The 26,609-nt window shown below is 43.6% G+C and overlaps 1 protein-coding gene and 1 long non-coding RNA gene across 2 annotated transcripts in view; one reads left to right on the plus strand and one right to left on the minus strand.

Annotated features, from left to right (window-relative positions):
- The window catches only part of LOC137504731 (uncharacterized), a 117,926-nt gene extending 92,630 nt beyond the window's left edge, over nt 1–25,296 (plus strand). The window contains exon 3 of the long non-coding RNA XR_011019506.1: nt 25,054–25,296. This is a non-coding gene — a long non-coding RNA (uncharacterized lncRNA). The remainder of the gene's footprint in view (nt 1–25,053) is intronic.
- SDAD1 (SDA1 domain containing 1) overlaps nt 1–26,609 on the minus strand; it is a 59,734-nt gene that overhangs the window by 20,520 nt on the left and 12,605 nt on the right. The window contains exons 4-11 of the mRNA XM_068233310.1: nt 26,333–26,443; nt 24,882–24,953; nt 21,852–21,952; nt 18,167–18,224; nt 12,625–12,696; nt 12,431–12,532; nt 8,726–8,795; nt 8,340–8,443 (exon numbers count right to left, since the gene is read on the minus strand). Of these exons, the coding sequence (XP_068089411.1) occupies nt 8,340–8,443; nt 8,726–8,795; nt 12,431–12,532; nt 12,625–12,696; nt 18,167–18,224; nt 21,852–21,952; nt 24,882–24,953; nt 26,333–26,443 (690 nt within the window). The remainder of the gene's footprint in view (nt 1–8,339; nt 8,444–8,725; nt 8,796–12,430; nt 12,533–12,624; nt 12,697–18,166; nt 18,225–21,851; nt 21,953–24,881; nt 24,954–26,332; nt 26,444–26,609) is intronic.

Here is a 26,609-nt window from a genome sequence, read left to right on the forward strand (position 1 = left end):
GCATGTAGCGGAAAGAATTGACAGATTATTGGGTGGGGCTGGGGAAGACCCGGCTGTCATGGTACACACTGGCACCAATGACAAAGTTAGTGGGAGATGGAAGGTCCTCAAAAATGATTTTCAGGTACTTGGAGATAAACTTAAAGCAAGGACCTCCAAGGTGGTGTTCTCTGAAATACTGCCAGTGCCACGTGCTACATCTGAGAGACAGAGGGAGCTTAGGGAGTTAAATGAAATTGGTGTAGGAAGGAAGGGTCTGGGTTCCTGGAGAACAGGGCAGACTTTGCAGTCGGCTACAGGTTCTACAGCAGGGATGGGCTGCACCTTAATGGGGAGGGTGCAGCTGCATTGGGGGAGAAGATGGCTAAACGGTTGGAGGAGATTTTAAACTAGGATCTGGGGGGAGGCGGGAGGATAAAGTCTCAATATGTAGACAAGATGAGGTAAAAAGACAGTGGGAGCCTAACATTATGGGGGGTGGAGAGGGGGGTGGGGACAGTGTAAAGATTAAGGAGGTTGGTAAAACTTCAAGTAGCCCATTTCAGGTAAACAAAATTGGTAAATGTGGTGGTAAAAATATAAAGTGCATGGTAACCAATGCTCGGAGCCTTGCAAATAAAATAGACGAACTAGAGTTCATTCTGAATGACAAAGGCTATGACATTGTGGGAATAACCGAGACATGGATGGATGAAAGCCATGACTGGATAGCTAATTTAAAAGGATACAATGTGTTTAGGAGGGATAGAACAGGGAAAAAAGGTGGAGGGGTTTGTCTCTTTGTTAAGAATTCTTTTACAGCTGTCCTCAACGATGAGATGGAGGAAGATTGCGAAGATGTGGAGTCCGTTTGGGTAAATATTCATGGTGAAAATAAAAGTTGCCAATTGCTTATTGGGGTATGCTACAGACCACCTCATATTAATGAAGCTGCAGAACTGCGATTACTACAGCAAATTGAAAAAGCTGCAAGTAAAAATGAGGTCATAGTTATGGGCGACTTCAACTTTCCAGACATTGACTGGGGTATTGAGGCTACCCATTCTGGTAAAAGCAGCAGATTTCTGGCAGCACTACAGGACAATTACTTGACTCAAATGGTAACGGAACCAACTAGGGGAAATGCGTTACTGGATCTGATCATTTCTAATAGACCAGATAATGTATCAAATGTGCAGGTTCAAGAACATTTGGGAAATAGTGATCACAACATAACGTTTGATCTGGTGACTGATAGGCCACGGGGCAGCGGGACCACAAAAACTATGAATTTTAGAAAAGCAAAGTTCAATCAAATTAGGCAGGCACTAGGTTTGGTGAACTGGGATAATGTACTACAAGGGGAGGACACTGAAGGGAAATAGCAAGCTTTTAAACGTATTCTCAATCAATATTGTAGTATGTACAGGATCTTCTCAAAAAATTAGCATATTGTGATAAAGTTCATTATTTTCTGTAATGTACTGATAAACATTAGACTTTCATATATTTTAGATTCAAATACACACAACTGAAGTAGTTCAAGCCTTTTATTGTTTTAATATTGATGATTTTGGCATACAGCTCATAAAAAACCCAAATTCCTATCTAAAAAAATTAGCATATTTCATCCGACCAATAAAAGAAAAGTGTTTTTAAAACAAAAAAAAGTCAACCTTCAAATAATTATGTTCAGTTATGCACTCAATACTTGGTCGGGAATCCTTTTGCAGAAATGACTGCTTCAATGCGGCGTGGCATGGAGGCAATCAGCCTGTGGCACTGCTCAGGTGTTATGGAGGCCCAGGATGCTTCGATAGCGGCCTTAAGCTCATCCAGAGTGTTGGGTATTGTGTCTCTCAACTTTCTCTTCACAATATCCCACAGATTCTCTATGGGGTTCAGGTCAGGAGAGTTGGCAGGCCAATTAAACACAGTAATACCATGGTCAGTAAACCATTTACCAGTGGTTTTGGCACTGTGAGCAGGTGTCAGGTCGTGCTGAAAAATGAAATCTTCATCTCCATAAAGCTTTTCAGCAGATGGAAGCATGAACCCACTTTTGAACCATAAACAGCGGCAGAAGCGCCTGACCTGGGCTACAGAGAAGCAGCACTGGACTGTTGCTCAGTGGTCCAAAGTACTTTTTTTTGGATGAAAGCAACTTTTATATGTCATTCAGAAATCAAGGTGCCAGAGTCTGGAGGAAGACTGGGGAGAGGGAAATGCCAAAATGCCTGAAGTCCAGTGTCAAGTACCCACAGTCAGTGATGGTCTGAGGTGCCATGTCAGCTGCTGGTGTTGGTCCATTGTGTTTTATCAAGGGCAGGGTCAATGCAGCTAGCTATCAGGAGATTTTGGAGCACTTCATGCTTCCATCTGCTGAAAAGCTTTATGGAGATGAAGATTTCATTTTTCAGCACGACCTGGCACCTGCTCACAGTGCCAAAACCACTGGTAAATGGTTTACTGACCATGGTATTACTGTGCTCAATTGGCCTGCCAACTCTCCTGACCTGAACCCCATAGAGAATCTGTGGGATATTGTGAAGAGAAAGTTGAGAGACGCAAGACCCAACATTCTGGATGAGCTTAAGGCCGCTATCGAAGCATCCTGGGCCTCCATAACACCTGAGCAGTGCCACAGGCTGATTGCCTCCATGCCACGCCGCATTGAAGCAGTCATTTCTGCAAAAGGATTCCCGACCAAGTATTGAGTGCGTAACTGAGCATAATTATTTGAAGGTTGACTTTTTTTGTTTTAAAAATACTTTTCTTTTATTGGTCAGATGAAATATGCTAATTTTTTGAGATAGGAATTTGGGCTTTTCATGAGCTGTATGCCAAAATCACCAATATTAAAACAATAAAAGGCTTGAACTACTTCAGTTGTGTGTATTTGAATCTAAAATATATGAAAGTCTAATGTTTATCAGTACATTACAGAAAATAATGAACTTTATCACAATATGCTAATTTTTTGAGAAGATTCTGTATATCCCATATGGAAACGAAATGTCTAGGAATAAAAAAAGGCCTCTATGGATGAATAGAAAGGTTAGAGATAAAATGAAGAGGAAAAAGAATGCCTATAAGGTCCTAAAACAGGAGGGGACCGAGGCTGCACTCAGCAATTATAAAGAGTGCAATAAGAATTGTAAAAAAGAAATTAGGCTGGCAAAGATCGAAGCTGAAAATCAAATCGCTAGGGATATCAAATCTAACCCAAAAAAGTTTTACAAGTACATCAACTCTAAAAAAAGAAAGGTTGACTGTATAGGACTCCTAAAGGATGAGGGTGGGAACTCAATGGTGGATGACCAAGGTAAGGCAGAGTTATTAAATGCTTTCTTTGCTTCTGTCTTTACAAAGGAAACAGCACTGTTGCAAATTACATATGCAGAAGAGTCTCAATCTTCAAACTGTAATATTAAATACTTAACGCAGGAAGAAGTAAAGGCAAGACTAAATAAATTAAAAATAGACAAGGCACCTGGCCCGGATGGCATGCATCCTCGGGTCCTAAGGGAATTAAGGTGGCCATACACTGGCCCGATTTGCGCCCGTTTCGACAGCAGATTCGATCACTGGGATCGAATCTGCTGCCAATCGTTCACGCTACACGCCGAATTTCGATCCATTCCGTCCGATCCCGTCGATCGCGCCCTGCGGAAAATAACCGTCGATCGCCCGCGGGTAAAGAGCGCATCGCTAGCGGCGTTCGAGTGCCCGACGCCCGACGCAATAGAGCCGCATACATTACCTGCTCCGCCAGGGCGACTCCCGGGTCTCCGCTCTTCTTCGTCTCCGCTCTGGTCTGGTCTCCGGCATGCTTCCCTTCTTCCTGTCCCGGCAGGAAGTTTAAACAGTAGAGGGCGCTCTACTGTTTAAACTTCCCCCAGACAGGAAGAAGGTAAGCATGCCGGAGACCAGAGCGGAGACGGAGAAGAAGAGCGGTGACCGGGGGCAGTCGCACCAGCGGAGCAGGTAATGTATGCGGGCGGGAGGAGCGGCGGCAGCACCACCACAACAGATTGTGATCGGTTTCAGGCTGAAATCGGTTCACAATCTGTTTGCAGTAAAGGTAGCCATACGATCCCTCTCTGATCAGATTCGATCAGATAGGGATCTGTCTGTTGGTCGAATCTGATGGCAAATCGACCAGTGTATGGCTACCTTTAAGTTCAGTTATAGATAAACCCCTTTATCTGATCTTTTGTGACTCTCTTGCAACTGGCAGAGTCGCAGTGGATTGGCGTACAGCCCACGTTTTCCCATTATTTAAGAAGGGCAAAAATCAGATCTAGGAAATTATAGACCTGTAAGCTTAACATCAGTTGTATGCAAACTATTTGAGGGGTTACTAAGAGATACTATACATGACTTCATAGTAGAAAATAATCTTATTTCTCAGCATCAACATGGGTTTACTAAACACAGGTCCTGTTTGACTAACATGCTCAGCTTTTATGAGGTAGTGATGTGATATACTTGGACTTTGCTAAGGCCTTCGACACTGTTCCCCACAAAAGTCTGGTGCAAAAGTTGAGGATGCAAGGACTGGGGAAGAGTCTGTGTGCTTGGATAGGGAACTGGCTAATGGACAGAAAACAAAGAGTTGTGGTCAATGGATCATACTCAAAATGGGAGACTGTTAGCAGTGGGGTCCCACAGGGGTCTGTACTGGGTCCAGTGCTCTTCAATTTATTTATTAATGACCTAGTGGATGCAGTAGTGAGCAATGTTGCTATTTTTGCAGATGATACAAAATTGTGCAGAATCATCAACTCTCAGGAAGATAGTGTCATATTGCAACAGGATCTGGATAGGATGGCTATATGGGCACATACATGGCAGATGAAATTCAATGTTGAAAAATGTAAAGTCATGCATTTTGGTCATACCAATGGTCTAGCACCATACAAAATAAATGGGAGACAGTTGGGGACATCAAACTTGGAGAAGGACTTAGGAGTACTCATCGACAACAAGTTAAATAATCGTACTCAATGCCAAGCCGCTGCAGCTAAAGCGAACAACATTTTGGGATGCATTAAAAGGGAAATAAAAACTCGAGATGCGAGCATAATATTGCCCCTGTTTAACTCTCTAGTAAGGCCACATCTGGAATATGGAATTCAGTTCTGGGCACCACATTACAAAAAAGATATTGCAGTTTTAGAGCAGGTGCAGAGACGAGCAACAAAACTGATACATGGGATGGAAGGTCTCACTTACCAAGAAAGGTTAGATAAACTGGGTTTATTTAGTCTAGAGAAAAGACGCCTTAGAGGAGATCTAATTAACATGTATAAATACATCAGATGGCAATATAATAGCTTGGCGGATGAGCTTTTTGTCCCTAGGCCTTCTCAAAGGACTAGAGGACATGATCTGCGCATGGAGGAAAAACGTTTTAGTCACTTATTTAGGAAAGGGTTCTGTACAGTAAGAGTGATTAAGATGCGGAATGCATTGCCACAGGAAGTCGTTATGGCAAACTCTATACCTGCATTTAAAGGGGGCTTAGATGCTTTCCTTGGGTTGAATGACATCCATGGCTACAATTACTAGGTAAGGCGTAATGATGTTGATCCAGGGATTTTATCTGATTGCCACCTGGAGTCGGGAAGGAATTTTTCCCTTTTGAGGCCAATTGGACCATGCCTTGTAAGGGTTTTTTCGCCTTCCTCTGGATCAACAGGGATATGTGAGGGAGCAGGCTGGAGTTGTACTTAGTACTGGTTGAACTCGATGGACGTATGTCTTTTTTTCAACCAAAATAACTATGTAACTAGTTACCTGAGGGTCTGAACTTTTTAATTATGCATGTGAAGGGGGTATACTACGAATATTTTTTTAATAATAAGCTTGTAAATAGTGATGGACGAAAAACTGAAAAAATGCACCTTTATTTCCAAATAAAATATTGGCGCCATACATTGTGATAGGGACAAAATTTAAATGGTGTAATAACCAAGACAAACGGGCAAACAAAATACATAGGTTTTAATTATGGCAGCATGTATTATTTTAAAGCTATAATGGCCGAAAACTGAGAAATAATGAATTTTTTCCATTTTTTCTTAATATTCCTGTTAAAATGCATATATAAAAAATGTATTCTTCGCAAAATGTACCACCCAAAGAAAGCCTAATTAGTGGCGGAAAAAACAAGATATAGATCATTAAATTGTGATAAGTAGTGATAAAGATATTAGCGAATGAATGGGAGGTGAAAATTTCTCCGATGCATAAGGTGAAAATTCCCTGCGGGCTGAAATGATTAAAAGGAAACATCCATATCCCTTCTCAGTTTAGGTTCCCTTTAAAGAGAATCTGTACTCTAAAATTCTTACAATAAAAAGCATACCATTCTATTCATTATGTTCTCCTGGGCCCCTCTGTGCTGTTTCTGCCACTCCCTGCTGCAATCCTGGCTTGTAATTGCCAGTTTTAGGCAGTGTTTACAAACAAAAGACATGGCTGCTAACCAGAGTGTGATGAGGCTGAGAGGAGAGCTTGGAGAGGGTGTGTAAAGCTTCTGCCTATCACAAGCAGTGCTGCCCATTCCACACATTCCAGCCTGAGCCCAACACAGCCGACAGAGGAAAGAAGATCAGATTTATTACAGAGACAGTGCAACTAGAAAAGGGGCAGGATGCTAGAGCACATTAGAACAGGTATAGGAACGTATAGGATCAAAGAAATAAGGCTCAAATTTTTGTTACAGAGTCTCTTTAAGTAAGCGTGTTTTCCCATGATGCATCACTTCCGAATATGCAAATCATCTTTTTATGCAATGAAAGCTAGGCACACATCCAAAAACGCTGGTGTTTAGTGACCCTATAGCTCCTGGAACTTGCAATTTGCAAGCCACCACTTAGGGTCTGTGATTATACATTGAAAGTACATAATCCTCGCTTGAGGACATCCATGAGGTTTGGAATTGCTGATGTTTTGCTGTGCTGTGCAAGAGGCCTAATATGAGACCTAGCTTGGACTTTGCTTTTTGTTGCTGTCTGGATCAATTATGGAGATGCTTGCTAATGAGATTATCCATGAGAGATATGGACTTTATGTAGGGGTTCCCAATATCTCGCCTGTGTGTGCAGCTGCAGGTTATGTGTGCCCGGTTATGTCAATGTGTGTCATTGTTTGTGTGCAACAGCACTGTTGATTTTAAATACATGTGTTCCGATACACTTTTTATGCTTTGTAGTCCTGAGAAGAAATAAATTGTTCCCCTCTTTCTCACCACTGATCGGAGTCACGTCTAATTGTGTTAAACAATAGTGCCAATCAGGGTATAAAATACTGGGTGATTAGAGAGAGGTACAACAGTGTCCCACTTTGCCCCCCCCCCCCCTTTAACCTCATCAGTGAATGGCATGGATTCATGGCTCTATGGCAGTGGTCCTCAAACTAAGGCCTGCAGGCCGAATGTGGCCCCCTGAGGTTTTTTTTACCGGCCCCCACACACAAATTGTATTACTTATAGATGCGGTCAGCTACAGCTTTAACCTCCTGAGCGTTACGCCGCTCAGGAGGTTTTGCCAGTTTGTGCCCCCCCAGAGATCCCATGCCTGAAAACTAGCACTAGACTAGCTAGTACAAATGCCCAGCACCCCCGTTTATAAATTACCCAGCCTGGATCCAGCGATCGGCGCAGCCTCCCCGCACAGCTCCGGTCTTCACTATGGGGAGGATCACACATGACGTCACCGACGTCATGCGCAAACCCGATCCTCCCCATAGAGAGACCGAAGCTGTGCAGGGAGGCTGCGCGATCACTGGATCCAGGCTGGGTAATGTATTAACAGGGGGATCGTCAGCAATCGGGGGGGTGCCGGGCACTTGTACTAGCTAGCCTAGTGCTAGCTAGAGGGTTTTCAGGATTGGGATCAAATTTATTCTGCATGGGGGACTCCTGGAAGCAGTATGCCGACACAGTGTCGTGCATACCGCTAAGGAGTTTAAATATTGGTGGTCCGCATATAGAATAGCAGTGCTGGCACCACCCATCCACATGGAAGCCAGAAAGCAGTAATTGGCTGGATTCCAATCAAATTCCACATTAGGTGACACTGCTGTCCACTCCAGGTTTTCATCTAGGTATGCATCAATGTCTGGCCCGCAAAGACTTCTACATCGTTTTATGTATACTCCAGTCCCCCAGCAGTCTGAAGTGCGTAGACCTGGCCCTCGACCCAAAACGTTTGGGGATCCCTGCTCTATGGGATAGGGTTGGACCGGTACTACAGAGTACCATGATGGCTCATGGTGTCCCAGAACCACTAAGAGTATAAAACAGACTGAAAAACCCTCATATTGTATTATAGTTTCATTAATGGAGTTACCTCATGGATTCCGACTAGTCTGGAAATCAGGTTCATTAACATCATCTTAACTTCAAACCTCTCTTTCGAGTTTTCCAGCTCCTTCAACAGTTTCTCTGCAAACTCTGAAGGGAAAAAAAAAAGTACAGTATAGTTTATCCAGAGCCTTTCCTCTATAGAGGCAAGTCGTTTTCATTTACTTTATTTTGCTCACAGGTGTACTTCACTCCAGGGATATTTAAGAAAGCATATCAACTAAAGCATAACTGAACTGCATACACCCCAAATCACAACAGAACATAACACAGCTGATCCAAGATTCGCTGAATCAAACGAACAGAAAAAAAAGAATAGGAAACAAATATGCAGCTTAAAGAATAAGGTACTAAAGGTTTTTTTTCCATTACCTTGAGGGTCGTGTATCAAATGAATGGCAGAGAAGTTGAATACTTCGGGCTTCTTTTTCTTTTTGTGTTTCTTTGAAAAATATGAAAAAAATTAAAGTATAACTCCAGGTTGTGTCACATAAAAAACTACAGCAATTCATATTTAAAGACTTAAATACGTTTGCTTTGTTTAAAATATGGTTTGAAAAGATGCTGAAAGCTGCCTTTATTGTGTAAAACACTTTTCCTGTACAGTGAGAGTTACAAAATTACCTAATGTGTTACATAATTTGTGTAAGGTGCAGGAAACTTTACATGCGTTGCCTGTATACGTAAAGTCTACCAGTGGATAGTGAATTTACCTCTATATATCAGGGAAGGCATTAAACCACTTCGAGCAAAAAGGACATTTATAAAGGTCATATTTCTGCACTATTAGTGCAAATAGGGCGTTTAGATAAACATCCATTTTGCCGAAGTGTGCAGAAATGCATGTGCATTGTAACCCTTCAGCCTATGGCATAAAGTGGTTACAGGGAATTCTACAAGGCAAATACAGCTCCTGTGGAGTAAGTGAGGAAGAATTTATCCTATGCAGTGTCCCTCCACTACATTCTCTTTGATGATTCGTCTTGTAACTGGAAAATTCAGGGAAGGCAGATTACCAGTAGTATTTTTATAAACAGCTGTGTAAACGAGCACCTGATGTAATTTTGGGCATTTTTCTATTCTACAAGTCATAAATACACAAATCCACTGTTTGTTATGTTGCAAGTGCCTTCAAAAAAAACAAGTGAGATAAGCCTAGATTTAGTGAGAGAACCTAGATTGAAGATGAAAAAGCAGAGTAAGTTGGGAACTTACTTCCAGTATATACTGGTTGAACTCGATGGACGCATGTCTTTTTTCAACCAAAATAACTATGCAACTATGTAACTAAGTAACTAAGTAACTAAGTAAGCTAGCTGAATGATAAGAATCCTTTATTAGCACCGATTAGTGCGGTCAATACATGGCTCAAACAAACTTTTTGGACTTTAAAGAGACTCCGTAACAAAAATTGCATCCTGTTTTTTATCATCCTACAAGTTCCAAAAGCTATTCTAATGTGTTCTGGCTTACTGCAGCATGTTCTACTATCACCATCTCTGTAATAAATCAACTTATCTCTCACTTGTCAGACTTGTCAGCCTGTGTCTGGAAGGCTGCCAAGTTCTTCAGTGTTGTGGTTCTGTGATGCATCTCCCCCCTCCAGGCCCCTCTCTGCACACTGCCTGTGTATTATTTAGATTAGGGAAGCTTCTCTCCTCTCTCTTATCTTTTACAAGCTGGATAAATCCTCCTCTGAGCTGGCTGGGCTTTCACATACTGAGGAATTACATACAGGCAGAGCTGTCTGCACTCTGCAGGAAGAAACAGCCTGACACTTCAGTGGAAGATAGCTGCAGGGGAAATAAACACACAAATGATCTCTTGAGATTCAAAAGGAAGGGTGTATACAGCCTGCTTATGTATGAATGTATTTTCTATGTGTGGACATACTGTACATCAACCTACTTCCTGTTTTGGTGGCCATTTTGTTTGTTTATAAACAAACTTTTTAAAACTGTTTTTAACCACTTTTAATGCGGCGAGGAGCGGCGAAATTGTGACAGAGGGTAATAGGAGATGTCCCCTAACGCACTGGTATGTTTACTTTTGTGCGATTTTAACAATACAGATTCTCTTTAAGCTGATGAAGGGAGCTGTATTCCCCAGAATATGTGAGTGTTAATAAATAAGTCATTTTATTCCATTATCTTTCAGGAGGTAAGTGATCTCTGCTTACACTACATTTTATTTTTCAATCACTTAAAGAGACTCTGAAGCGAACAAAATTTGCCATTTTTACCTTACTCGCTTCAGGAGTCTCATCAGAAGTAAACCGCTGCATCTCCACCGCAAAACGAGGGGTTTAAACCCCCAAATTCCTGTGCAAACATCCACGACCAACTTGGTCGTGGATTTTGCTGTGCTTAGAGGCAGAGCTTTCAGCTTCCGCTCTGCCTCTCCTGACGTCAATAGTCGCCTCTCCCCGCCCCTCTATGAAGGAAGACAGAGGGGCAGGGAGATGCGGCGATCCACTGCGATTGACATCAGGAGAGGCAGTGCTGAAGCTGAAAGCTCTGCCTCTTTGAGGAAATGCCGGCCGGATTGCCCCCCGGGGATTTGGGGGTCTAAAGCGCTTGTTTAGCTGCGGGGACCCGGCGGTTTACTCCTGCTGAGAGTACTGAAGCGAAATCAAAGGTAAAAATGGCACATTTTTTTCGCTTCAGTCTCTCTAAGTATCTCAGAGCCTCCCTCCAACTTCATATGAACTACAAATGTTATTGCAATTCAATGCCCAGTCCAGTGACACTCCATGGAGTTAAGCCATGTGTTTATTCACAAGGCTTAACCATTTATCCCTATGGTGCCCATACATGGAACAATTTTTTCATTTTTTTAATTTGATAATTTAGTTTGATTATTCCGTTAGACCGAATATAAAGATTTTTCCAACATGTCCGATTGGATTTTTGTCAGATAATCATTTGTTTTTTTTTTTATTGATCGTTTTGGTCGAGTAAATGGGAAAAAAATTCAACCTTTTTTTTATTGTATCGTGTATGGACACCATTATTGATATCTTTAGCTATTTCTTTTACCCAGAGATATCTCTAAGCAGCTTGGCACCTTTTCCTTGCAGGTTTCAGGCCCCTTGCAAACAACAGACTTTAATGTGCAATTTCAATTTTTTGAAAACAAAAGCCTAACATGTGATTTGGGTCTTTTTGAAATCTTTCAGATGCACATTTTCTGCAGAAAACATTTGGCTGGCATGTATGTTCTTTGTTTTTGTTTTGCAATGGGCATATGATTCAATACAAGTTAAAAGGAATTGTGAATTTCACAGTGACAATGCAAAAAATGCATGAAAATTTGAAGTTAGATACATTTTCATGTAAGTTACCTTAATTGATATGCACGTAAAGTTTGCATTACAATAAATCACATATAAAAAACACATGAACATTTGGAACTAAAAAAAATAAATAAATCATAAGACACAAACAAACAAAAAAAATTGGAGAAACGTGGCCTGAAATCGAAGGGATCCAAGTGAATCAGTGTCGGACTGGGAGGTGTAAAAGCTGAAGAAATCCACCTGTTGGCCAAGCAGCTGAAACCCTGTATAATCACTCCCAATAGACACCTGTAGCAAGACTTCACCGTGAGCAGCAACACATGATTACTGCTCCTTGTCCAGAAAGTGGATTTCATCAGCTTTACCACCTCCCAATGCGACACTGGCGAGTATGCTGCCTAATTTATGGTTCAGCAGGATATAAAGGAGTCTGTGAAGGCCGGTTGCAGGACACATGCTGTCACTTGTAGTGTATTCAGCATGCTTTACAATTGTGCTATGAACTGAGCTATAGGGATTCCAGTAGGTGCACCATGCTGTCCACGATCGCACTGCAGTGCAACTCGGATGGCAAACCAGTGGAGGTATAGGAGTTTCCCTGCCCTACTTGCTTGCGGGGCAATGCTGCAGATTCGGGTTGCATCCAACCCTGGTGAAAATGGGCCCTTAGGTTTTCTGCTGAACAACTCGTGATTCAATTTTACAGACAATTCAGCACTGACTTCCTGGCGTTTGGATTCACTTTAAGCCTTGCCTCTTAAAATCTATTAAATGTATACCTTCAGGACTTTCATGGCCTTCTCAAGCTTCTTTTTGCTCTTAGTATTCTTTTTCCCAGTGGCATATCTCACCATTAAGTCTCTAGCAGTGGGACCATCATCCTTAAATGAGATGAAGAATGGAATTTATTGTACAGTGCTCTCACTGTGACTAGCAACAACAACAACACACTGCATGCAGCAAATGGACTTGCCTCTGACTCCGAATCACTGTCTTTCGTCTCTTCATCCCTACCCAAGAAAAACTGCAATGCTGCGACTAAGATCTGAGAGAAATAAAGAGAAAACAAAATGAGTTTATATCAGGTGCATCTAATAAAAATAAGTGATACAGAAAACATCAGAATTCAACTTTTTGGCCTTTTGTATCTTGCCATACACATGATGGGATAGATTTGTTGTAATGTGAAAGGTGTTGGTAATCATCTGAAGTTTTAGAATGAAATTGATCTATCCTTCGGAAGAAGATGTTTGGCATTACATTATTCAGCTATGTGTAAGGTTGGAAGGATTAAGGCCTCATTCACATCAGACGCGCTGCCACGCGCATTTCAGAATCAGAATCGTTTATTTTGCCAAGTACAACGGGGGTTGTACCCGGAATTGTTTGATGGTACAACACATACATGCGATCCTACAACACATACAATCAGGTACAGTAAGTACAAAGTAAGCATTACCTATATATACATACAGCACATAACTATAGTGAAGGACGCGTGGGGAAGTCTGGAATGCTATGTGAGGGGAGCAGCCTGCCGACTACCGACGGCGCTCGCACAGCTCCGCAGCAGTTCCAGATGCCCCGCAGTGTGTCCTGGAAGGGAGTGGATAGAGAAAGAGAGAGAGAGAGAGAGAGAGAGAAGGATAGCTAAGAGAGTAAAAGGAAGAAAGAGAGAGAGAGATAAAATAATGTAAGAGGAGACAGAGAGTCCCTTTTGGGCTGCAGGTTGAAGCACCCATGCATCCAGTCCGATAACCAGTCCGAGACCATGTGCTCCTCGACGAACTGAGGGTATCCCTGAGGGGGGGGGGGGCTGTGCTTAAGCAAAAGCCCTGGCTTGCTGTCCAGTCCAAGTTGGCAGGGCCAGAGGGGGCCCTGTGCTCCTGGGAGCAGAAAGTACACCGTATGGGGATCCAGGCCTGCTGTGTAGGCTGGTCTGAGTGGCCTAGTTGTTGAGAGCACAGGGTACTCCAGGGCTGTACTGTGCTGCTGGTGACTGCAGGGCTCGGTGGTGGGGAGCAGGGCCTGGCTTGTATGAAGCAGGAGTGTGATCGGGGTGAGCGGGGGCGCACATACCCCAAAGTGGTGGAGCGGCCGCGGCCCTGATTTTCAGTGGTCCTGAGGGAGCAGGGGAGAGTGGTGGAACACATACCCCTCCGGGCCACGGCGATGGAGCTGCCTGCTTTTGTTTTGTGATGGCATCTCCGGGCAGCGGCGGTGTAGTGGCTCTGGGCAGCGGCGTGTGGATCAGGCAGCTTCCGGGTCTCAGATGGTGGCAGCGGAGCCGCATGTCTCATGCGGCGTCTTTTTACCCTGGCAGCGGAGTTGTAGCTGGCTGCAGCAGTGTGGTATACGCAGTCTCCGAGTCGGAGCGGCTACATTTCCTGGACGGCGTCTGGTTGCCCCGGCAGCAGAGCTGTGATTCGCATGGGATCTGCCGCGTGTCTCTGTCCCTCCCATCGTGGCCATCTGCAGCAATAGAGATGGCTCCCCTTTGTACGGTGAGCGGGCTGGTTTTTGCGGCAAAGAGTCGGGCAGAGATGGGGGTGCAGTGAGCACGAGGGTCCGAACAGCTGATCAGCTGTCGGCCCACAGCCCGCATCTGAACCGGGCGCCGTGGGACAGAACAGGTCTCTGTGTGTCTCCGCATGCCTTCTCATGTGCCCCCGCATCGAACCCTGCAGATTAGGGAGGACTAGGGAGAGAAGGGAGATAGGAAAAAGAAGAAGAGGCCGGAGCCCTGTAGCCATGGCTACCGGTGCGGCGCAATTGAGCTAGAAAAACTGTGGCTGGTGGCTGGTACGGTGGTTTATTGAGATCTCTGAATAATATGGACATGGACTCTTATATCATTTTACACGAAATGTATTATGCAAATGTTTGAGTTTCTTCCTTAATTTTTCAGGTGCCATTCAGGAACGCCTCTGTGGAACAGGCAGCTCAGGAAGTGCATTGGGAGGGCAACTTGTGGAGCAGATAGCTCAGGGGCCACACACAGTGGCTGGATAGTGTACTGGTTGAGGGCTCTGCCGCTGACACAGGTGATTTGGGTTCAATCTAAGTAAGGAGACCTTGAGGAAGGCTCGAGGAGTCAAACAGATTTAAGACCTATGTATGACCTCATTGGGCGGAGCATTAGCATGGCTGGCCCTGTCATTTTGAACAGTATATAATAGAAAAATGTGCTGGATTTGTTTTTTAATGAAGCTTCTTGGTTCTCCCTTCATTCACAAACCAATCCCACCCCCCCCCTCCCTCCCTCAAAGGCAGAACAAAAAAATTGGATTATGGGACACTCGTACGTAGTGTGGGCGGAATGGAGAGTGTCAGTGTATGGTTGGGGAGGGGAACTTGGGCAGGACTCAAGTAACGTGGAAGTGCATTGGTTCCGACATTCGGGCCTCAAATTTGACTGGTTTGTAGTAAATTTGATAGGATAGTGTGTCTATGGGGGTCCACCCGATAAATTGATGGTGCATGTCGGGTGGTCTCCCATGCACAGCCTGATAGATGAGTGCAGCATGGTGGCACAATGGTTAGCACTCTAGCCCTGCAGCACTGCGTCCTCGGTTCGAATCCCAGCCAAGGAACTATCTGCACGAAGTTTGTACGTTTTCATAAAAATTCTTTAGGAGAACGTGGGAACGGTTTCCCAGCTTAATGGTTATTGGGTCCGAGATGGTTCCAAGGTTTCAATGGCAGCCCCCAATAGAACACGTGAAAATATACAGAGCAGGAATTAAAATAAACAGAGCCATAGCAAAATGCATTTGCCTAAGGGGGATAATTGCGGTACGTCACAAGCTACTGGAGAAAGATGCTGGTTATTTTCAGAAGGACAGGGTACATTTAAATGACTTTGAGTGCGACATCTTTTTTGCTTGGGCTCAAGGAGGCCCTGGAAGCAGCCCTAGAGAAGGTGGGGGCATTCGGGGTTGAAGGGTCAACCCCGAATTGCGTGGCGGGTCCTTGACAATGCCGGCTGGACTGATTATGGCTGTGGCGGGACATGTGTCCTGGCTAATGAGCAGTTGGTGTACCCACCGAGCTAGAAAAACTGTGGCTGGTACGGTGGTTATTGTTATCTCTAAATAATAAAGAAGCATTGTCATGGACTCTTATGATATCATTTTACATGGAAAGTATTATGCAAATATTTTGTTATGAATTATAAGTGTACTAATAAAGCTGTGGCCTTTTAATACCAATGGTTGTCACAGTTTCTTTGTTAGTACGTCAGGCCTCGTATGGGGCCTGCTCAGGTCAAGGAAGCCCTCAGAGCAGCCTTTGCTAAGCGACGGGGGGCATGACATGGGCGGAGAATAGAGGCCTGGGGGCAGGAGCTGATAGGCCGGACAGGTAAAGGTGGGCCAGGAGGCGGGGCAAAGCAGCCAGGTAATGTTAAAACAGGGGCAACAAGGGGAAACTTCCTCTTTAAATTTGAACTCCAGATCATGTATGTGCGGCACACAAGAACGGCAGAAGTGCATAGACAGCACTTCTGCTGTTCCCATCATAGGCGCTGTGCAGCAGTGCAATGCGTTATCACAGGGAAATGCATTTTTTCGGGAATCGCAGTGCTGACCCATTCACTGTAGTGAATGGGATCAGATCGGCAGTGCTTAGTGGCACAGATGGCATGCAATCGTACGCGGTGCGCTCCGACTGCCCGGTAGGGCTGAACGATTTTAGGTAAAGATTCAATTGCACTATTTTTATCAGAAATCGCGATTTCTATTCGATTCCCTTTTTTTTCCAAATCAAGCTTTAGCACAAAAAATTCACAAAGTGCAAAACAAAAAAAAATGCCCTCAGACTCAGTATAGGTAGATAGTTAGCCAGCCAGCCAGGTATAGGTGCTCCCAGTATAGGAAGTCAGGTGTAGGTGCATCAGTATAGGTAGCCAAGCATAGTACTCCTTGCCTTCACACATAACTATAGCAGAGGAGACGTGCCTGGCCACAGTGTGCAGTGCTGCCCTCACTGATCATAACTACAACAGAGGTGACGTGCCTGGCCACAGTGTGCAGTGCTGCCCTTACTGATCATAACTACAACAGAGGTGACATGCATGGCCATAGTGTGCAGTGCTGCCCTCACTGATTATAACTACAACAGAGGTGACATGCTTTGCCATAGTGTGCAGTGCTGCCCTCACTGATCATAACTACAACAGAGGTGACGTGCCTGGCCATAGTGTGCAGTGCTGCCCTCACTGATCATAACTACAACAGAGGTGACGTGCCTGGCCACAGTGTGCAGTGCTGCCCTCACTGATCATAACTACAACAGAGGTGACATGCTTGGCCATAGTGTGCAGTGCTGCCCTCACTGATCATAACTACAACAGAGGTGACGTGCCTGGCCATAGTGTGCAGTGCTGCTCTCACTGATCATAACTACAACAGAGGTGACATGCATGGCCATAGTGTGCAGTGCTGCCCTCACTGATCATAACTAAAACAGAGATGATATGCCTGGCCATAGTGTGCAGTGCTGCCCTCACTGATCATAACTACAACAGAGGTGACGTGCCTGGCCATAGTGTGCAGTGCTGCCCTCACTGATCATAACTACAACAGAGGTGACGTGCCTGGCCATAGTGTGCAGTGCTGCCCTCACTGATCATAACTACAACAGAGGTGACGTGCCTGGCCATAGTGTGCAGTGCTGCCCTCACTGATCATAACTAAAACAGAGATGATATGCCTGGCCATAGTGTGCAGTGCTGCCCTCACTGATCATAACTACAACAGATGTGACATGCCTGGCCATAGTGTGCAGCACTGCCTTCACTAGAGTGACCATACGTCCCGCTTTACCTGGGACGCGTCCCGCCTTCGGGGTCCGCTGTCCCAGGCTGCATGAGGTCCCGGGAAACGTCCTGCTTTTAGCTGCGGGACTCTGGCCACCGTACTGAATGAACTGGCCGCAGCGTCTAACAGACGCTGCGCCAGTTCATAGCCTGCAGCCCCGCTCCAGCCTGCGTAGTCTCCGGCAGGCAGAGCTTCGGGAAGATGGCTGCCCGAAGCCCTGTACTGGAGACTATTTGTGTCTCCAGTACAGGGCTTCGGGCGCCATCTTCCCGTAGCCCTGCTATTACATTCCAGTGCGGGAGACTGCAGGAGGAGCAAGAGGGTCCGGGGAGCTGCGCTACGTTAATCTGTTTCCAAACAGCACCATCTTTTGGCTGAGTTTAGAAATGACAGCTGTGATACCAAATGTGTTTTCCTCGCGTATGACGGCGAAGGCAGTAGGCAGAGCCATACGTAGCAGCACAGTGGGCTTTGGAAAAAAAAAACGCAGCTACTGACAATCACTAGATCATCCTGACAGGAATCGCGGTTTCGGTTTAAAACAGAGAAACCGTTCAGCCCTACTGCACGGCCATCTGCACTAAATGTGAACAAGCACTCAAACAGCAAAGCTCTACAGCAATTCAAGTGAATAAGGCAGAGGATCTGCATTATTTTTTTCTTTTATAAAGATAGGGTTGAGTATGAATCACTTACCTTGGTGACTTTAGAAAAGCATGCAGTTGTGATAACGTTAACTGTTTTGGCATCATTCCTAAATATAAAAGCAGAAAACCAGCCATCACCACAGGAATATGGAATACTTTATGTGTAGTCATATAAATAAACATATAAATATTTTAAAACATAATTACGGCCACACCTGACGTGACCAGTAACAAAGAAAGGAAGACAAAAAGAACAATTTAAAAGCACATTAAGAAAGAGGGATATGGAGGCTGCCATACTTCTTTCCTTTTAAACAAATTCGAGTTCCCTGGCAGGCAAAGAAGACAAAATGAGAACAGGAACACAGGGAGCCAGATATGGTTGGTATGTTAGTATGTAATTGGACTATTGTACAGTCTAATTCCTGTATACTCACAAGTCTGAATTGCTTAAAGGGGTTCTGTTGACGTTTTTAAAATAAAAAACTGCCACTTACCTGGGGCTTCTATCGGCCCCCTGCAACTGGAATGTCCCGCGCCGTCCTCTTCCGATGCACCGTTCCTCGCCACCAGCATTGGTGTAATTATGCGTCTACCTAGGCTAATAGAAGTATACACGTAGGCACAGTACAAAGCTTTCTTGTACTGTGCCGTAAGCTCCCGCTGATGCGCGTGGGAGCGATCTCGTTTGCAGCCACACTTCTATTCGTCTAGTTAGACGAATAATTACACCAATGTCGGCACCTTTTGAACACTAAAAGGAAATAAATATGGCAGCCACCATATCCCTCTCACTTCAGTTGTCCTTCAGGCCAGCAATCACCAGTATTGTGTGTGGAGAAGTACCATCCAAACTCGGTCATGGTATTGAGATTCTGTTCAATGTTTACACCCCCTAAAAAAACCTAAGTATAGCATAAAATTATAACCCATCTATAACCCCTATGCAATCTGAGATTAATAAATATATTTGGAACGCCAAGCCAGCTAGAGTTAGGGCCCAAATTTTATATAGACATCCCATGCAGGGGGGCATAGGCCTACCCAATTTATGGCACTATTATCTTGCCTCTAAATTAAACCAAATTTTGGATTGGGGTCTCACTATTTCTCCTCCACTTTGGTGGGATTTTGAGGCAGTGGCAATTCGCCCCTACTTCCTTTCCCACTTGATCATGGTAGTGACCAGTCGAGATATATCTCCTCTTGTCAAACTTATTAGGATTGTTGCCTCTCTTGCTAAATTATGGATCGATATTGCTCCCAAGTTTAAATTAACTAAGTCTCCACCTGCTAAACAATCCTTTTTGGGTAATCCCAGGTTTGTTCCGGCCTTTCAAAATCCCTCTCAATTTACCTGGTGGTTAGAAAAAGGTTTAATAATAGCTTCTCGCTTCTGGTCTGGCAATGCGTTCGTTCCATTTCAACATTTAAGATTCACCTTTGATGCTCCTTTGAGAGAAGCCTTTCGCTATTGCCAGATCAAGCACTTTTATATATCCCAATTTCCTACTCCCCCATCTCGTGAGCCTTCTACCTTTGAAAATGTATACTTCAATTCAGTTAGGCAAAAAGGAGCCCATATCTACTTTATATGCTCTTTTATCAAGCGGGATAGAGGATAATGAAAAATTACCATATATGAGGGCCTGGGAACAGGACCTGGGACATAATTTATCCCCTTCCCAGTGGTCTTGTTGGGAGGCGGTGTCAAAAGTAGTGAAATCTAATATTCTTAAGGATACCCCGGTAAAATTACTACTTAGATGGTATTTTACTCCTTCACGGTTACACACTATATATCCACATGTATCCCCTGCTTGCTTTCGTGGTTGTGGTGGACCTGGAACACGGTTTCATATTTTTTGGGAGTGTCCAATAGCAATACAATTTTGGTCCGACATTAGAGCCTTATTTGTTGATATTTATAAAATCCCTATTACCCTAGGCCCCTCTCAGGCCCTCTTATATGTCTCTGATGGCGTGGTTGCAGGCTCACGACTGACATTTTTCAGATATTTAATTTGTGCAGGGCAGTGGACCATTGCTTTTAAATGGAAAACGCCCACTCTCGAAATGGATATGGTGAAACATCGCCTGGACTTAATTGCATTAACGGACCGGGTCTTCTATTTAGGTGCTGAGAATTTGGATCGCTTTAACAAAATCTGGGAAGCTTGGTTAATATATAGGGGACAATGGTAGACATTTATTAATAAGATTATATGTCAATTACTTGGAATTGCATTCTGTGGGGGCGGAGAGGGAAGGAAAGTTGTTTACAGGCTTGACTGCACATGAGGTTTAATTGTTGTTTTTTTTTGTTCCTTAGGCTATATTTAGCTTAATATATCCTGATATTTCCTTTATTGGCGTGCTCATTTGAAACTATTTCAAATTCATACTGGTACACGGTACCTGCAAAATTTATTATATCCTATGCTGGTAATCTCTGTATGTTACGCACTTCAATAAACTTCGTCTTTATAAAAAAAATTATAACCCATCCATCCAACAGGGGTGACTAAACATACAAAGAACAGATGGAAGCACCCAAAAATATAAAATAATTACAATTTGTTTAAAAAAGGAAGATAAGTGTTGGATTCCCTTCAGGCAAAGTGACTGGGCTCCCAGAGCTCTTCATACTGTTGCAACCTGCAGTTATTTGACCTGAAGAAGTGGCGCTAGGTTGTTCGGTGTCGCTTATGCTGTATTGCGATTGTCAGAATGAACTGGTGAAGCCTTCAATCTCTTTACCTGATGTTAAGCCAACCCATAGCTTGCTTTTAAAAATATTCTAATTATTTTAGATTTCTTTTTGGCACACCACCTGCTCACATACACAACATTCTTTCTACTGCAATACAGAGAAGCTGGGAAATGTAACTAACAAAATGAACCTCCAAAGAAGCAGCTGCCCAGGTATACCTAGTCCTGGAATTCACCAGGGCCAATCCTAGACCGGATTGCTCACACGATCTCAGGTACAACCAAAGTGAAAAAAGAGGCGGCACACCACTGGCTGCAAAGATGCGTGTATTGTGTAACAGAAGCACTACATGTTACGGACACGCAGGTCCTTCAACAGTTGCATAACACCTAATGAAGGACCTGCGTCTCCATAACATGTAGTGCTTCTGTTCCACAATACACGCATCTTTGCAGCCAGTGATGTGCCACCTCTTTTTTTCACTTTGGTTGAAGCTGAGAAATGTAGCCTGGCATCTATTGTTCTTTCCAAACTAGGTCAAGACTACATGACCTGCCAACCAGCTGAATTCAGAGGAGAGGATGCAAACTGTATTGTACTGGAAGTACATGTAGCCCATGAAACAAGGCATTCTTTCCACCACTGCTTCTACTGTACATCATGCTGATTTTTATTAGAATTTCCCTTGTTCATTTTTTATTTAGTTGGGGATTAGGCCTGGCTACAATAATCTCTCACCAGGCAGCTAAACATATGATGAATAACACGGGACAAACTGGAAGTGCATGCAGTCCCGATACCTCATATTGTTATGAAAGGACATAGCATATTTCATTTTGACTTGTTTTTAAAAATTACTCCAAGGTACACTTGAGTGCATGGGATATGGAAGAAACTGAAAACAGAAAGGATACAGTACTATATAATAATTTTGCAGAGCCCTATACTATAGCCAACTTGTATAGTGATAGATGTTAACAGTTATACAAATAACTCCAGCAGTTGATAGAACCATACTTACCAAATATTTCTTCTGTATAATTCAATCATGACATCCAATGACATCTTGGCTGCTATCGCATTGCTGTCTCTGAGCATTGTGTACATAAAGTTCTGTAGAGTCTTAAAAAAAAAAAAAGGAATCTCACAGTGCATGTAAGAGGTGGCCGTACACAGGTACATAAGATTTTCATTTGCCAGTAATCTACAGCCTAATGCTGGGCATAGACGGGTCGACACCTCCGTATCAATCGAGCCGCTGATGGCTCGATTGACAATATCCGACAGGTCCGATGACCCCCCGGATCGATTCCCCGCTCGATCCCCGTGGGCGGACAATAGCGGGGAATCAAGCGGAAGATAAGGAGTGCCCACGGGGGCGAGTGGCAATCGATCCGGCCGGCCGCCCGCGGGGTCAAGCGGGGACGCGGCGGGAGTCGCTCCGGCGGCTAATAGAGCCGCTGGGTCGACCCGTCTATGCCCAGCATAACACAGTCGATTTAGGACAGTTTATTGATTGGGTATGGCTGAAGATCTTTGTCAGGTAGCAGGGGATTGAAAGCCCCATATTATTGTACTGCCTTGAGTAAAACAATGCTACCAGTTGGATCAAATTTTTGCTGAAATCTAATCAAGATGAAAATCCTGTAACAATGGTCACACCTACCCAATGTCTAGCATAACACTAATATGCTTGTCTGCATTATGTACACTGCATAATAAAAGGAATTAATCCTTAATTGTGGTTGAGCTCAGGTAATATCTGCTTTCATGGTTTTTGACAGGGGTGGGTGGATCACCCCAAGGAACCTTGGCACACATCTTTAACTGATGTAGTCTGAAGCATCGAATCCTTGCCATTTAGCCTAAAACTAAACCAGTTCACACTAGTTTCTCCTGGGCTGTAAGGAAGGGGGCGGGGATTGTGGTTGCAGAGCTTTTTACCACACTGTGGGAAACACTGTAAGCAGTAGCAGTAGTTCAACATTCAGTGATTTACAATCAAATCTGAGTACTTGATTGCTTGTTGAATTCAGCTACCGTTGGATAGTGAAGGGCCAACTATTAGTGGCCACTGTGTTACTCCTAACACAGGTTCACACTGGCACTCCACCAAAGCTTAAAACTGCCATGACCTTTCTGATACTTAACTGATTAAAGTTTCAGGACATAGATTCTACGTCCTAATTAGCCCCCATGTGTGTTCTAGGATGTAGAATCTACGTCCTGCATTAATTCCCGCCGTCTGCCGCCGCTCATGCACAGTCACGTGAACGGTCAAGTGAATGATTGTTGCTGTTAGCTAGCAACAATCATTAAATAAAAAGTTAGGGAGAAAAAAAAATGTAAAAAAAAAATAAAAAAAATTAAAGTGACATAGTCCCGATAAAATAAAGTGGTTTATTTTTTATTCCTCATTAATTTTTAACCGAAACCTAGCCTAGTAACCCATTATTAACCCCTACAATACCTAAACCTGTTTATAAATGTTTAATGACTATCACCAGTAGCGATTGGATGCAATCGATAGGGCAAAACTTTCAGGCCCGAATGCTCTACAGATGTAATGTTCTGCTATTGCCTAGCGATGCATCTGTACAGCACTCTGGCCCCCTGAACTATCGCCCTAGCGAATGCATTCGATTGCCACAGACGTGCAGACTGGAGATATAGGTCCGCCACATGCTCAGCTAGAAGTAAAATGGGGCATATGGGGTATCATTTTAACCTCCCTGGCGGTTAATTTATTTTGCCAAATGGGCAAAATCCTTTTTTTTGTTTTTGTTTCATGTAAAGCAACCAGAGTGGTAGCTACATGAAACACCACTAGAGGGCGCATGTGGCCCTCTAGTGCGATCGTCGCCGGCATAAATAGCAAACAGGGGAGTGCGTATATAACGCGTTCCCCTGTTTGGCTTCTCCTGTCGCCATGGTGACGATCGGCATGACGTCATGGACGTCAGCCGACGTCCTGACGTCAGGCGCACTCGATCCAGCCCATAGCGCTGCCCGGAACTCATTGGTCCGGGCAGCGCAGGGCTCTGGCGGGGGGAGCCCTCTTCCGCCGCTGCGTGCGGGCGATCGCCGCAGAGCGGCGGCGATCGAGCTGTGCGCGCGGCTAGCAAAGTGCTGGCTGCGCGCACAGCACTTTGAATGGGGCGAATCGCCCCAACAGAGCCTGAGAAATCCTCCTGCGCGGCATAGTCCGAGCTCAGCTCGGGCTTACCGCCAGGGAGGTTAATCGGGTAGGGCCAAATAATTTATTTGAAAATGTTTTATAACTGTGGGACGTGTGATGTGAAAATTAGGAAGGGTGAAAAGTGGAAAAATGTTTGTTTTCTGCATTTACGGCTAATTTTTCCCCATCAATGGACTATAAAACAAAATAGTTTGGGGAGAAAGATATTACCCAAAGACAGCCTAGATTGTACTGAAAACAACAAGACATGTATCACTAAGATGGCATAGATAATTAAAAAGTTACTGCTGTATCAAAACGACACAGCTAAAGTGTCAAAAATGTCATGAACTTTAAGGTGTAAAAAACGTGGAATGAGAACCAGTTAATTCTACTACTAAAATATACTGGGAATTTAAATATCCGAATCAGTGCTCAACTCAATGGTTGCCTGTGTACCAAAAACACCTACTGTAGCTTTCTGCTGTCAGAAAAATTTCTTTGTACACATTTATGGCGAGAACAACCATTAAGAGCTGACTGTCTCTGGTATAAAGAGTGATGGATAGTGGTTAGTGATGACCACAAAATTGTCTCTTGAATAATCTCTATTCTTATAATGCACTCAGCAAGTAGCATAGGATAAATTATTAGATGCAATCTTCTAAGCACTGCAACTTTTCCCCAAACCACATCTAATTATTTAGGTTAGGCAGACGAATAACGTTGGTTGAAATTAGCCACAGCAAATACTGGCCACATAAAACTGAAGTAGGGGATTAATTTAAGACTGACAGAGAAGCAACTTTTCAATTGCTGCTGTGTACCATCTACACATTAAATATGCTCAGTTACTGTTTATGAGTTACTTACTGTGTTCACTTTGTTGTTTTTGTGTTTTGCATTTATATTCTTGATGTCAGTTACAATGTGAGTGTATAAGGTCTGTGGGAGGGAAAAAAAAAGGTTGGTAACTTTCACCACATATATAATTTAGAAAGTAATTAACAAGTATTTAAAATTTCAATTTTTTCACCTTTTACAGACACATCACTGAATAATGTATGCAGCATCACAGGCAACTAACAAGCATTCAATACAAATCACAGCAAAGGTACTGTGTCCTGCTGATCATATACTCCGAACAGTGGTAGACAAATTGAGGAGGCATTCATCCTTTCCAATCCGGGAGCCAACAGAAAACTATAAGAATCCAGTTGCATTAACAATCGGAGAAAAAGCCAAACATTAACGGCCAGCTGAAAATTGTATCGGGCTCCTGGGATTTGTTCAGTCCTGGTCTAACATTATAAATGTATTTAACAAGGAGTCTATAAGCATGGGAAAATCTATTAAATGATGGGCATCTTATTCAGTAAGAATTGCTTCAACAGAGACCATTATAAAAGATGATACAAGAAGGATATACATCCAAACATACAAAAGTGGAAGGTCCTAAAAATGTAGATACCATAAATGGACAGCAATGTCTGGTGGCTGTTCAGCATTCGGTCAGTCACATTCACCCAAATGGTTTTAGCACTCGGCGTTCAGCAAAACTAGTTCTTGTTAGTATAGTTCTCAGTGCCACAGCTCTTGACCACGCTCTGTGTTCATTGTGACCACAAGAACACAGGGAGCGGACAGAGTGGCGGCACTGAGATATTGTGCAAGCACGACTCAACTAGAAATGATTAGAAGGTTGCCAAATTACTCTATTCTCGGCCTATACAGGTCTGAATTAAAAGACGGTGGAGCCTCTTGGAAGAGTACTAACACCGCAGTAAGTACTTGCTAAGGTGCTGGCACCTATGGATGACCTCAGTTTCCCCCAGACTTTTCGCCTACAATATCCTTTAAGGCGCAATGAAGACTAGGATCTCTGAAATGCTTTCAATACCAATAAACTTTACCGTTCACAATATTTTCCCATTCAAGTAGGCAAATGAGAATTTTTTTTGCATTTCTTGGCACCTATCTTTTCATAGGTTTACCTATGTTACACATTAGTGTGCTTCACCGCAAGCATTAATAATGTGCCCCACTGGCACTGTAGGTAGCAGTCTTTCTGGCAACCTAAAAACAGAGTGTCTTCTACCACGTTTTCACTATCACTTCTCATACAACCTGCTACACTATTAGTGGCTTCCTTTATGCTGTAAATTTAGACTTCTTTATTGGCATGATCAAAATAAATGAATTAATCACCCAAGTTCCCAACTGAACAACATACTACTGGGCAAAATGTTTACCGACATACACTTAAAGCATACAATTCTCATTGAAGGCAGTTACATTGGCTAAAAGATATCAAATGGCTTTACCTTCCTTAGAAGCTTATCTTGACATCTAAGAAGCTCAAAGAAGAGCTCAAGAAGTACTGATGGGGTTATTAAATCCTTGTTCCTTAGCATTACCAGAGCCTTGCAAAGAGTCTGTGGAAAAATAAATCAAACAGTCCAGTCAAAACATGAAATCAGCAAGGAAACACTAATAACATCAGTGTTCTCCCCAGAAATTTTTTCCAGCCGGGTAGTATGAAAAAGTAGCTAGGTGGGGCGCGATGGGTGAATGCAGGATCAGCGCAACTCTGCTTAAAGC

The sequence above is a fragment of the Hyperolius riggenbachi genome, chromosome 1, assembly GCF_040937935.1.
Source record: "Hyperolius riggenbachi isolate aHypRig1 chromosome 1, aHypRig1.pri, whole genome shotgun sequence".
NCBI lineage: Eukaryota > Metazoa > Chordata > Amphibia > Anura > Hyperoliidae > Hyperolius > Hyperolius riggenbachi.